This window comes from Diaphorina citri, unplaced genomic scaffold (genome assembly GCF_000475195.1).
Source record: "Diaphorina citri unplaced genomic scaffold, Diaci psyllid genome assembly version 1.1 scaffold50, whole genome shotgun sequence".
In the NCBI taxonomy this organism is placed as follows: Eukaryota; Metazoa; Arthropoda; class Insecta; order Hemiptera; family Psyllidae; genus Diaphorina; species Diaphorina citri.
Genome location: NW_007377487.1, coordinates 675,726 through 690,924, shown reverse-complemented (window position 1 = coordinate 690,924; position 15,199 = coordinate 675,726). Strand labels below are relative to the sequence as shown.

At 35.7% G+C, this 15,199-nt stretch overlaps 1 protein-coding gene across 1 annotated transcript; it reads left to right on the top strand.

Annotated features, from left to right (window-relative positions):
- The first annotated feature begins 4,023 nt into the window (after window positions 1–4,023).
- On the top strand, window positions 4,024–5,214 carry LOC103516070 (putative uncharacterized protein DDB_G0282133). The gene has a single exon (XM_008481023.1). The coding sequence runs from the start codon at window positions 4,024–4,026 to the stop codon at window positions 5,212–5,214; it is 1,191 nt and encodes a 396-aa protein (XP_008479245.1).
- Window positions 5,215–15,199: the final 9,985 nt, after the last annotated feature.

Sequence of the window (15,199 nt, the reverse complement as noted above, 5' to 3'; positions counted from 1 at the left end):
TTTCTTATTTTCATTTTTCCCCTCTCTAGTCTATAGATTTTTCTTTTTGGATTTCGTTTTAGTTTCGTTATTAAGGTATCCAGATAATTACTTAGTTCTTTTTCTACTTCTTCGAAATTGTTATATAGCTAATATCTTCTACCAGTTTAGCTTGTTTGCAGTTGTTAGAGAACAGCCAAAAGTTTTATGTTCTTGGGCAAGAACAGCTATAAGTTCAATGTTCTTGGGTGAGAACAGCTATAAGTTCCATGTTCTTGGGCAAGAACAGCTATAAGTTCCATGTTCTTGAGTGAGAACAGCTATAAGTTCCATGTTCTTGAGTGAGAACATAATATTAATAAAAAGATTACCTTTATCGAAAGAGGAATTGAAATTTTATACTTTAATATCAATTACCTATGTTGAAATAACCATTGGCACTTATGGTGCAAGCAAGGATGAAATACCTCTCAAGATCTAAACTGATGTGTTTATCTGTTTACCTATAGGCTGTAAGATTACGTATACGTACTTATAGTCAACAGTACCAAAAATGGTACGGTCGATATGTACGTACTTATCATGAATAATGAATATCATGGTGAATAGGTAGGTATGGTATAGGTCAGGGATTTCCAAATAGCGGCCCGCGGGCCACATGTGGCATGCGAAGCTTTTTGGGTGGGTCCCCTCGGGCTTCAATTTGCTGTTTTACTATGTGGTACCGAAAATGTGGAACATCCACACCCCCTTCAATAAAAACCTGTATACGGGCCTGCTTTTCTGTGAATGTGGCTCGTGAAGTACCTGCCAATGTAGCATGTGGCCCGCACATACATGGAAGTTGGAAATCTCTGATATAGGTACCTACGTGAATAATCAGCAAAAAGCACGTGTTGTATTAGGTAGTAAATAGGTAGCCTATGTACCCTTAGGAATATTCAATTACCTTATGGACTTTAACGGCCCTATTTGGATCCACTGCACATTGCAATGCAGTATATTAGGTGTAACTCGTGTAGAAGAGGAATATACATATTACTTCCCACTGTAAACATGCCCAGAATGAGTAATTATTGACAGACGGGGTGTTGTGTTTAAGTGAAGAACACATCCACAGTACAGCTGGTCAGCTACGAAACAAAACTGCCTATCTCCAGTAAGGAATTTTTTATGTTAAGCATATTGAAATGCTTGTCACAAATATTGTTCCTCGATTATTACAACTAGATAAATTTTATGACTTGACTTGGACTCGAACTGCCAACCTCCAGATCCAAAGTCCAACGCGTTGACAACTGCACCACTGAGGTTGGTCCTTGAAGTAATGCGAAAGCGGTTCCAAGGTAGGTACAATCTTATTGTGAGGAGTGTCAGCACACTTGATGTTGGAAATCATCAAGAATTTAGACTTTGAGAGTAACCCACTCAAAGACGTCAACCACTTTAATTCACATAAGAGGAATTGCATCAAAGATCAGTATAATATTCGTACACAGTAGATAATATTCGTACATACTCGTACATATTTATGACGTTGCGTTGGAATTATGTTAAGCATATTTAAATGCTTGTCGCAAATATTGTTCCCCGATTATTACAACTAGATAAATTTTATGACTTGACTTGGACTCGAACTGCCAACCTCCAAATCCAAAGTCCAACGCGTTGACAACTGCACCACTGAGGTTGGTCCTTGAAGTAATGCGAAAGCGGTTCCAAGGTAGGTGACCAAGCTCAACTTGCCACGGTAGTCAGTTTACACCTGTGAGGAGTGTCAGCACACTTGGTGTTGGAAATCATCAAGAATTTAGACTTCGAGAGTAACCCACTCAAAGACGTCAACCACTTTAATTCACACAAGAGGAATTGCATCAAAGATCAGTATAATATTCGTACACAGTAGATAATATTCGTACATATTTATGACGTTGCGTTGGTATATCACCTGCTTTGGTGTGGCTAGGGCACTTGTGTGGTAAACACGAGGGCGTGGGTTCAATCCCAGATCTCAGATGCAAAAATTCCCGTAGAATTTAATAACCTAACAACATTGATGGTTGGGAAATCGTAGGATTGGCCCTTCGTTGGGAAACGATTATATCGTTAAGGAACATTGGCCAACGATAAGACAGCGCACCAACCCATACATTTTGCCAACCACCAAAATGAAACGTAAGGCCAACAATCGCCCAACCTAACATGTTGTTGGGATTATCGTCAGTTAGGACCAGGGAGTCTCACTAGAAATGGCTCGGAGTCGCTCACTTCCTGGGAACAATGGAAATTCCTGACACTTCCACCTAGCCTCCTGCTAAGTGTTAATAAACTCTGTCGTTCTATGCTCGATTCCCCCGGTACAAAGAAATGTACGAAAAATATTAGACAAGGTTCATCGATCCGATCTTATGTTCAGTGTAACAGAACTGATGGCTCCTATTTACTCAAATACCATCGGGATATTATAAACATAAACAGTATAAACACTCACTGTACAGAGTTTTTTTATTGTTATTTTAAAAGGTTTGATAGAGGGAACTGTAGCTGATAGGGTCTTAGAGTCCCGAAAGCGAAGGGATAAGGAAGACGGGATATTAGAAAGTCAGCCTTTCAGAGGACCAACCTCATCTGTTCAGGAAGCTAGCGGCGTGGTGATAGCACAAAATATACCTCATTCTTACTGCCAGGATAAAACTGAAAAGTCCCTTTACTCAGCAGATCTCCAATAGCAAGTTCAAAGCGCCAGTATTGGATAGGTCCCCATGGGTGACCAGTGACCATCTGGGCAATCACGTACTGCTGTTCTGTCCCAGCTGGGACAAAGGCCCACTCAGGCTGTACCAGGTTAGAGTGAGGCGGGTAGCTTGTTACCGAATGGAGATTAAACCCCCGTCACTAAAAATCCCAACACCTATACGGTGACAGACCCTTGAAAAATATTCTTCAAGTGTGGAGGGGACCTTCCCAGCTGGAGACAGATTTTCGAGGTGTTTGGCTTGTAATCTTAAATTAGGTACTATGTTTTTCTGTGGTTGATTCTCAGATCGCAAATATACACTTCATTAGGTATACTTCTACAAGAACGTTGATAAGATAATTATGATCTTCATAAATCCTACGAAAGTGTCGAAAATTTTCCAAACATCTCACACTCATTTCTATCGAGCAAGTACGGAGATGAACCATAAGAAGCTATTCAGAGTAAACTGTATGGCATTCAAAATATTTTCATTCAATTGTTGTCGCTATCATTGAGAGAGAAATGTGAAAAGAAGAACCCAGAACGGAAAGAATGAGAAAATACTCGTAGGTAGAATCTGAAGAAAAGGAGAAGAGGAAAGAAAATTTCACAAAAGAAACGAATAATGACAGAGCAATTCTGTCTGGAGTTTTATTCTTGGTAAAACTTGCGAGAGTAGCTGCTACCTGTTTGAATGGAAGACTAGAAATAGAAAGTCGGATAAGAGTATTTTATTTTTATTTTTTTATTATTTTTTTTTTTTGTGGAAATAAAATTCTAACATTCAGAGACTTGTAAGGTGTTTTGAGCTTTACTACTTTTGCTTTTCTGAACTGAAACAGACAAAACTAGGTTACAAAAGGGTATGTAATCATATGAGAGTCTAATACCGATAGGTTGGTACCTACTGTTTCTTCTTTTCTAATTCCTGTATTTGTCTCTTTGTTTCAGAAGTACCTGTTCATCGCTCTTCATTCTATCTAAACCTAAATGTGTTTCTTCTTTTCTAATTCCTGTATTTGTCTCTTTGTTTCAGAAGTACCTGTTCATCGCTCTTCATTCTATCTAAACCTAAATGAGAAATTTAGTTTTTTCTTTCTTTTTTTTGGTAACAATACCTTTAAAAATACTCGTACCTATGTAGTACTGATACCTAACATAAACAAATTTACCTGTAGAAAAAAAGTTGGTAACAATACCTTTAAAAATACTCGTACCTATGTAGTACTGATACCTAACATAAACAAATTTACCTGTAGAAAAAAAGTACCTAACAACACACATGATCCTTGTAAAAATTAACAATGATTAAAACAAATAATAACAGCATTAAGTTTAGAAACTACAACAGAAAATCTAGGAACCGACCCTCATCCTTGATTTTAACTGTCAATAAAAACAACAATGTTGTCGAAGTTAAAAATAGCAACAACGATACGGTCATTATCCCAAGACGATACTCGGAAAACTCACTCAATACAGTACCACAGAACGATGAGTTTCTGAGTGATATCAGTGCAAAGAATAAATCGATAAATAGTACGGATTGTAATGATCAGAATAAACCGGATAAAATAGTTAAAAAAGATCAATCTAGTCAAACATCATTGGATATCACAAATGTTTCAAACATTATCAAAAACTTTGAAGATAAACAAAATACATCTGTTCCAACTAAAATCGTACGAGAAAATTTAAACAATGTTTCTGTCAGATTCAAAGATAAAAGCAATTTCAAACATCCGCGCAATAATAATAAAAGACACTCGGATCATGTTCCTGATGTTATACATGACGCAACGTTACCTCAATACGAAGAAGACACAGCCATTAGTATCAACAATATACTAGATGCCATTAATGATAGTATTATTAACACCGATAGTGATAGTGATGATGAATATGAAAACACACTTCAGAATTACCGAAACCCTTACTATTATGTACGAACTCCTAACCAAAGTCTTGTGCAAAATAAATCAAGGAACTATACAAATTACAATACAAGTACAAATTACACCACCAACACAAATTATCCTCTCATGAAATCTAAAAGTGATAACACAATACTAAGCAACGATGAGCCTTGTAGTCAGATGAAATCCAAAGATGACATTCACATTAGTCCAGAAAATATAAATATCAAAGATACTGACAACACACCTAACACTAACACCAAAGAACCTAGTCCAGATCAGTTCCACAACCCTTTTGATATATTCAAAAACAATAGTACACCTCTGAACATAGGAAATAGTCATTATACTCAGAAGACGTTCAAATCTAGTATTAACAGACAGAAACCCAATGAAGTGGATAAACACCCGAGTGAGCACGAATACAAACACAAGGTCAGTCAGGAAACCAAAGCAAACAATCAAATCGATACAAATCAATCACCACTGGAGGAAAATAAAGCGTTCCTAATTAACAATAATAATTACATAGATAACCAAGTGAAAGTAAATCAGTCAGAGCCAGAAGGGGTATTCTGAACAGTACTTATACTTACTTACATTTTGCATTACTTTTTGCTCACTTCAATTATTATTTTTCACTAGTGTAATTTACTGTGTTTGTGATGTTTTAATAATAATTGTGATTCTAATAATTGTGGTATAATTATTATACCTATAGTGGAAGTGAAAAGGTACCAACTACCAATCCTTTACGTATGAGCTATACGTAGGTATATGGTTTCAAAGAGTATAAATTATCTTCACAGAAGGAGGTATAGGTGGGTATTTACATTTATTTTACCTTTTTTTTTGTCTGTAGGTACCTACCTACATTGGCATTGCTTAGAGTCGTAAAATTCTCAGCTTTCCTTACTCCTTATGTAGCAAGGAACCCAAATAATGTTTTAAAACATCTGTCTGTTGCGCTGATAGACCTATTTCTACCTTCTTTTACGAGAACATGATGAAATTTCTGTGATTGTATTCTACTCTCCATACGTAGTAGGTAGCTAGGGTTGGAGTTTAGGTTATTCCCAATTTGGATTGGAAAATGAGGGAGCCTAAGGTTGATGAAACAAAGTCAGGCTTTGTTTTATTGCAAAATAATAAGCAAGAATCAAATAGGTATGCCTGAGTGTAGAAACATATTTGACTGAGGAAAAAATATAGTACTTAATTACTAGATACTACCTATATTAGACAATTGAAGACTGAAATACTCGAGCTTTAAGTAGCGGACGAGAGAGACAAAGGAAGAATAGGAGGGAGAGAGAGAGAAAGAGAAAGCGATGGAAAAAAGAAACGAGAAATATCAGAGACAAAGAGAAGCGAGAGGCAAAATGAGGATAACAAACGGATAAAAAAAACAACTGCGTAAGAATAGGTATTTATGATTCACATATTTGCTATCTATGCAGGGTATGTAAGTCCACATATTAATATTCCATACCCATGAACTAGAAATCTGTAAATTTGTGTACCTTGAACAATTAGCAAATATTTATGATTTGTCCAAATGGAATTTACGAGAGTGTTGATATTGGAAAAATGGAGATACAAATCATTTTGAACATATTTTCGTAGTGTAACAGGTGTAACTCATATGTAACATATGTTTCAGTCATAATAGTCAGTCATACGTCATCTCCTAACCCTTGGAGGTCCATTATGTGGTCAAATTGTCAAACAATGAGCACCACACATTTTATTGAACTGAGGACACAGACTCTTGAAACTGCTGGAGAAAAGAAAAAAAAGAAGAAAAAGTTGCTTTCAAGCTCCATGTCTCATTCCCGCCTATCAGACCGTCTGAGAGGCCTGGGTCAGGAGCTTTTTCCGCCACATACATTCCAACGGTCTTTCACACGGTCTGAGTGTGAGTGACTGACATCAGGGGGGGATTGAACTTGTATCCTGTTTGCAAAACGAATGATTTCAAATTTCAAACAAAATTCGATTTCAAACAAAATTCGATATTGTATACATATATACCTAATTATATATATAAGTAGACTTTATTAATAAACCATTTGTGCATAAAAAAGAAACATCACATTAGGGAACCCCTGCTCCATCTTCCAAGTTAGAATAGGGGCTCTATTATTGCTGATCTCCTCCTTAACACTTGGTCTAAAACACATCCTTCTGAAAATAATCTGCTGGGAGGAGAGAGGAAAAGCCATCCTAATATCGATCTTCCTCTGTGTTATTGTCTCATTTGGAAAACCATGTCAAACAAATAAGCACGTCTTACCACATTTGCCCCGGAGGCATTCCAAGTTAAGATGCTGATTGAGTTTTACACAGTTTGCCAGTTTTCGCCTCCGGGTTTTGAGGAGATGGAATATTCCCAGTTTGGCTTTGGAAAATGAGAGAGTCACACAAGGGGTATGGAATATTTTGGGTTGGAGTTTAGCTTATTCCCAATTTGGGCTGGAAAATAAGGGAGCCTAAGGTTGATGAAACAAAGTCACAGTCAGGCTTTGTTTTATTGTAAAATAATAAGCCTGAATCAAATATGCCTAATTTGCCTGAGTGTAGAAATACCTACGAATGAGGAATAAATAAGGTAGGTACTTAGGTATTGGATACAATTGGAGTTGTAAGTAGCGGACGAGAGAGAGAGAGAGAGAAAGGGACGGAAAAAAAAAGAAATATCAGAGACAAAGAGAAGCGAGAGGCAAAATGAAGATAACAAACGGATATATTTTTTTTCTTGGAGGTTTTAGCTTATTCCCAGTTTGGGTTGGAAAATAAGGGAACATAAGATTGATGAAACAAAGTCAGGCTTTGTTTTATTGCAAAATAATAAGCAAGAATCAAATAGGTATATACCTGAGTGTAGAAACATATATGACTGAGGAAAAAATATAGTACTTAATTACTAAAAAAAGGAATTTTAATTGTGTTAAGCATAAATGCTTGTCACAAATGTCGTTCCCTGCTTAATGGCACTACGCTAAATTTTATGACTTGACTTGGACTCGAACCAGAACCACCAACCTCCAGATCCGAAGTCCACCGCGCTAACCACTGCACCACTGAGATTGGTTAATTACTAGATACTATAATTATTAGACAATTGAAGACTGAAATACTCGAGCTTTAAGTAGCGGACGAGAGAGACAAAGGAAGAATAGGAGAGAGAGAGAGAGAGAGAGAGAGAGAGAGAGAGAGAGAGCGCGATGGAAAAAAGAAACAAGAAATATCAGAGACAAAGAGAAGCGAGATGCAAAAAGAGGATAACAAACGGATATAGTTTTTTTCTAGGAGGGATGGCTTAGAGAAAGAAAGACGGGAATCACGGGAAGAGAGACAGGAAAAGACGGAGAGAAAGAGATAGAGGGAAAGAAAGAAAGACAGAGATAAGGAGGGAGGGAGAGAGAGAATAGATGGAGGGACGCTTAGCGTTGCACGAGCTTAGCGTTGTCTTTCTCACAACGACATTGTTTTTCCGTCACGTCTGTCGAAAAAGTTCTGTGATAAGTTCATTATTTTCGAATTCTATTCTACCTTATGCGTCTATGCATTGTTTTTCCGTCACGTCTGTCGAAAAAGTTCTGTGATAAGTTCATTATTTTCGAATTCTATTCTACCTTATGCGTCTATGTTCATATTTTAACATTTCCCAGAAGTGGAAAGCAAATAAACGATACCTAACTTTTGACATGAAATAATTGCTTACAGTAATGAGATAAGTCAGTATAAATTATTGAGATAGCATCAAGTTTTACGAAAATATGAAAGTGTACACCAATATAGTTATTTCTCTTTAGAATTTCCGGAAGGTAGATTTCTTCCTCTTCCAAAACTCTTGACGAGAAAAGAGACACTTGACAGCTTCATTAATTTCAATAGATTCAAGTCACACTGTATAAACTTTGGAAAAACAAGTATACAAAAGTTTGCATTTTTATCACTTAGTCAACAATAATGTTGTGCTTTCAAAGTCATTTGCAAAACTTTGAGCGTAGAACTTTTTAAGGAGTGTTTCTTAAGTATTTTACAGAGAAAACTTCGGCAAAGTAGTAAATATTTTCGTTTTGTTTGGCAAACAATAAGATCGAGAACTTGGTTTTGGAAATGAGTCTAATAAATTAAACATGAAGGGAGAACATCAATCAAGTGAATCAAGTCAGGGTTGTACTTCATCTAGGAAGAAAACGCTTTTGAAAAAACAATTTGCATTTAAATTTGAACGTGCCCTGTAGGGTTTTGTTTTCAAAGTGTTTCTCAAGTATTTTACAGAGAAAACTTCGGCAAAGTAGTAAATATTTTCGTTTTGTTTGGCAAACAATAAGATGGAGAACTTGGTTTTGGAAATGAGTCTAATAAATTAAACATGAAGGGAGAACATCAATCAAGTGAATCAAGCCAGGGTTGTACTTCATCTAGGAAGAAAACGCTTTGAAAAAACAATTTGCATTTAAATTTGAACGTTCCCTGTAGGGTTTTGTTTTCATACTGTCCATTAATTTCGTGCTAATTGATTTAGCACTATTGTATCACCAGATGTTTCAAATAGAATTGAGCATTCACAATTTTATTAAAAATGTTGAAACTCTTCACACTACACCAGTTAGAGCTGAACAGTTAATACAGTGACACCAATCTGTCACCAAAGTTTGGCCTTAGAGGTACCTACCAAATTTGAAGGTTGGAAACTGAGATGAACATAATGTTAAGAAATTGTCTATCCAAGAAGTACTTGCATTCAAGGAAAACGTTCAATATTGTAAATGTTTAAGAATCTCATGAGTGAAGGCTTTCTGAACGAAAAATAGAAATTCCAGAAAGGAAAGAAAACAAGAAAAGAATAAATGAAACAGCAAATAAAAACGCCTACCTACGTGTTTCTACGTCATACCTAAAATTTTGTAGATTTCTCCCTCAAGCAGAGAAGCAGCCTTCCTTGAAAATTTGAAGTAGAATTCCAGAAATCAAATTGATGTTGAATTGAACAAGAACATTATTGCTGACAGAAGAAAATTAGAAAGCATTGAAGAAGAAAGTAAAGTTATTGAAACAGAAAGGTATGGATAAAAAGAAGTTTGTTTTCATACTGTCCATTAATTTCGTGCTAAGCGATTTAGCACTATTGTATCACCAGATGTTTCAAATAGAATTGAACATTCACAATTTTATTAAAAATGTTGAAACTCTTCACACTACATCAGTTAGAGCTGAACAGTTAATAGTGACACCAATCTGTCTCCAAATCTTGGTCTTAGAGGTACCTACCAAATTTGAAGGTTGGAAACTGAGATGAACATCATGTTAAGAAATTGTCCATCCAAGAAGTAGTTGCATTCAAGGAAAACGTTCAATATTGTAAATGTTTAAGAATCTCATGAGTGAAGGCTTTCTGAACAAAAAATATCAGTTAGAGCTGAACAGTTAATACGTTAATAGTGACACCAATCTGTCACCAAATCTTGGTCTTAGAGGTACCTACCAAATTTGAAGGTTGGAAACTGAGATGAACATCATGTTAGGAAATTGTCTATCCAAGAAGTAGTTGCATTCAAGGAAAACGTTCAATATTGTAAATGTTTAAGAATCTCATGAGTGAAGGCTTTCTGAACAAAAAATAGAAATTCCAGAAAGGAAAGAAAACAAGAAAAGAATAAATGAAACAGCAAATAAAAACGCCTACGTGTTTCTACGTCATACCTAAAATTTTGTAGATTTCTCCCTCAAGCAGAGGAGCAGCCTTCCTTGAAAATTTGAAGTAGAATTCCAGAAATCAAATTGATGTTGAATTGAATAAGAACATTATTGCTGACAGAAGAAAATTAGAAAGCATTGAAGAAGAAAGTAAAGTTATTGAAACAGAAAGGTATGGATAAAAAGAAGAAGACGAGGAGGAGAGAAAGAGAAAGAAGAAGATGAAGAAGGAAAATATTGTCTAAAGAAAAGAAGAATAAAAGAAATCTCGTAATACCATTGGATACGATATTATTCTAACCTGTACGTACGTATGTACGTCAACCAAATACCAAAAATCGCCTGTTGTTTTAACAACATGCACATGCTGGAACACATCACAAAATAAATGGTCAGACGAGATGGTTGGTTTCATATACAGACCTACAAGATTTCAGAGTAAAATTGATATAACTTACCTACTTATTGTTTAAATACTTATACGTAGATAAATAAGTAGTACCTATTAGGTACAGTACAGGTACAGAGTATGCCAATATCTAACAATAATAATAGCTAGCCAGGTAGGTACTTGTTTTTACGAGGTACATATCTATTTAAACATATTACTTAGATAACTAGGTATTTTATTTATTTGAGTGTCTACCTATCTAGGTTTATCTTGGTCTTATTTTCGTCTGTAACTGGACCACCGTTATTGTGCTCTATGGTTTCAGATTTTTCTTTTGTCCTACTGCATCTCTGTCTTCATTGTTGATCGTCTTATTCAGTTTCATTACTCTACTTATGTTTTTATCAACCTACTTTTTACTTTCCTCATCCTAATAGTATAGTATACAAAGTCTACCTAGCAGTCTTACCATATTATGGAACTATACGAGTAGTACTTATAGGAATGTTATTGTCGTTATTTCTCTTTAGAATTTTCGAAAGGTAGATTTCTTCCTCTTCCAAAACTCTTGACGAGAAAAGAGACACTTGACAGCTTCATTAATTTCAATAGATTCAAGTCACACTGTATAAACTTTGGAAAAACAAGTATACAAAAGTTTGCATTTTTATCACTTAGTCAACAATAATGTTGTGCTTTCAAAGTCATTTGCAAAACTTTGAGCGTAGAACTTTTTAAGAAGTGTTTCTCAAGTATTTTACAGAGAAAACTTCGGCAAAGTAGTAAATATTTTCGTTTTGTTTGGCAAACAATAAGATGGAGAACTTGGTTTTGGAAATGAGTCTAATAAATTAAACATGAAGGGAGAACATCAATCAAGTGAATCAAGCCAGGGTTGTACTTCATCTAGGAAGAAAACGCTTTGAAAAAACAATTTGCATTTAAATTTGAACGTTCCCTGTAGGGTTTTGTTTTCATACTGTCCATTAATTTCGTGCTAAGCGATTTAGCACTATTGTATCACCAGATGTTTCAAATAGAATTGAGCTGAAATGCCGCCAACTGCAGCACCTATCCTAACCAAAAGTTTTGTGTTGCATCCTTGTTACATTTGTGGACTTCATATTTGTGGACTTCATACCAAATTTCATGTCTCTAGCTCATACCGTTCCCGAGATATTATTGAATTACACCGAAAACCGCCAAATTTTGTTGGAGGCAGAAGGACAGATAGACAGACAGACACACGGACCAATAGCTGAAACTTTGGATTTAGACTCTAGGGACCTCAAAACGTGTTTTGGCACTAAAAACTGACCATCGAAAATTTGACCCGAATACATTATCAAACTATTCTTGTTTGCTGGTATTTAATAGGTCTCTTGTTCATAGATACTGCGAAACGCAGATTACGCAGGTTTATAAAAATAATGTATATTTGAGACCTATTTTGTTTAACCACAAATCACCAGATACTCACAATGCCACTGATTGCTTCACAATCAAGTGGCGAAGGAAAAAGCTCAGTACGGGCAGTCTTTTCGGACTTAATGAGCGATTCCCGGTGGGGTCAAAATTTTCCGGATCTGAGCTTGTGTTCCGTTGTTCATTCAGCCTCGTGAGCCGTGAGGACGATTGAGGAGCTAACTTTAACCGAGTAGCGACCAGGATTGTTGTATACCAGTGTAAAAATATCATTTGTGAAAAATGGAAATTGATTTTAGAGAAGACACTTAGTCGGTGATGACACCTAAGGAGGTAATTTTCGGTGTCTGACGGACATCTTACAAATCATCTCCGACACTGGTCCATGTAGGTGGATATAGCAAATCCTTCTTTGTTTTAAATATGATTACCTAGTACAGACACAATATTCTCCAAATTGATTTTCGTAAATAGGTAGCTCTGGTAGAGTAGTATTAGGGTATCAGTATATTTCTCAATGTTGTTCTTGTACAACATTGGTTTATGTGGTTTTTCTCTATTCATTTCAATCATACGTTGGGATTAATGATTTCCTGACGAAAAAAAAAAAAAACTGGGTTGTAGGTTTCCTAGATCAAATTGAGTTTAGTCTGTATTCTGAACAGTACTTATACTTACTTACATTTTGTATTACTTTTTGCTCACTTCAATTATTATTATTTTTCACTAGTGTAATTTACTGTGTTTGTGATGTTTTAATAATAATTGTGGTTCTAATAATTGTGGTATAATTATTATACCTATAGTGGAAGTGAAAAGGTACCAACTACCAATCTTATACGTATGAGCTATACGTATGGTTTCAAAGAGTATTAAATTATCTTCACAGAAGGAGGTATAGGTGGGTATTTACATTTACCTTTTTTTTTGTCTGTACCTACCTACATTGGCATTGCTTAGAGTCGTAAAATTCTCAGCTTTCCTTACTCCTTATGTAGCAAGGAACCCAAATAATGTTTTAAAACATGTTGCGCTGATAGACCTACGAGAACATGATGAAATTTCTGTGATTGTATTCTTCTCTCCATACGTAGCTATCTATGCAGGGTATGTAAGTCCATATATTAATATTCCATACCCATGAACTAGAAATCTGTAAATTTGTGTACCTTGAACAATTGGCAAATATTTATGATTTGTCCAAATGGAATTTACGACAGTGTTGATAGTGGAAAAATGGAGATGCAAATCATTTTGAACATATTTTCGTAGTGTAACAGGTGTAACTCATATGTAACATATGTTTCAGTCATAATAGTCAGTCATACGTCATTAGGTAGCTATCTATGCAGGGTATGTAAGTCCATAATAATATTCCATACCCATGAACTAGAAATCTGTAAATTTGTGTACCTTGAACAATTGGCGAATAGGTATTTATGATTTGTCCAAATGGAATTTACGACAGTGTTGATAGTGGAAAAATGGAAATGCAAATCATTTTGAACATATTTCAGAAATGTAACAGGTGTAACTCATATGTAACATATTATGTTTCAGTCATAATAGTCAGTCATACGTCATAAATTCTACCGTAGCTTCAATAAAACATGTTTTACCCTCTGTCAATATTTTTATGAGAGAGAACTGCTAACTTGCCAACACCCAATAAGAGTGAAGATTATTACGAGTATAAGAGCGGAGATTGTGGAGAATCTATCATTTATCTGCAAATTTAGGGCAAAACGACATGACTGATAAATTGTCGGCAATAAAAGTAAAAGGTTTAAAGATATGAGCGATAAAAATAATAAAAGAGAAAATATGGAGATTTACTGAAGAAAGCAGCAGGAGGCTATTTATCTTTAAACATTTGCCTTGATTCAACACATCTGCTATCAAATAATATGAGCATATTATAAATATGAACACTTGCTAAATTTAATATTAAATTATGAGTCCGTAGGTAGCAAAAGATTAGGCGAAAAATTTTAATTGCTAAGTGGGAGTTCATTTTAGGAAAAGAAGTTTGAGCTTCTAAACTAATCATCATAATCAAAATCCAACATCAATATTTCATGATGTTCTTAGTTTTGCAGACCCCAGTAAATTTTTGCACCTTGAACTTATTATTCTTAGTTTAATTCGATTTGTCTTCGACGAGCCATTGTCTAAATTTGATGTTATTATCACTTATAGGTATACCAAGCAGTATGGCTCGCAAATCTTCAAATCAACTAATAATGATAATCAAAATCCAACATCAATATTTCATGATGTTCTTAGTTTTTCAGACCCCAGTAAATTTTTGCACCTTGAACTTATTATTCTCAGTTTAATTCGATTTGTCTTCGACGAGCCATTGTCTAAATTTGATATTATTATCACTTATAGGTATACCAAGCAGTATGGCTCGCAAATCTTCAAATCATAACAGCGGTTCTCACAGGAACACGGATAATAAAGATCAGCAGCAACACATGTTGGAACCTAGTGCCAGCAATGAAAATTTCCAACATATCAAGATCCCCATCATTGAAGCCGAGGTTGCCAACAATCCCCAAGATGGCGGAGATTTCCCCAAAGTTTACGAAGAGAGATCAGCAGCAACACATGTTGGAACCTAGTGCCAGCAATGAAGATTTCCAACATATCAAGATCCCCATCATTGAAGCCGAGGTTGCCAACAATCCCCAAGATGGCGGAGATTTCCCCAAAGTTTACGAAGAGACCAACGATGATCCTGCTCCAGCTGAGAGTGAAGAGTTCCGCGCCCCTAGTGGTGAGTATGAAGCTCCAGAATATACACCTCCAAACTCAGGAGAAGTATTCGATGAGGACACCTTCCAGGACATTGTCAAGAGCGTGAAGATTCCCAACATCAAATTTTCAGGAACGGAGAAAGATTCAGACACGCCCATCGATCCTGATCTAAAAATTCAAGACGATACGCCGGAAATACCCGCCGAGCTGGTTGACATAAAAATCCCAACATCCATTCCAAAACCAAATGTGAAAATCAAAAAGAAATCCAAGAAA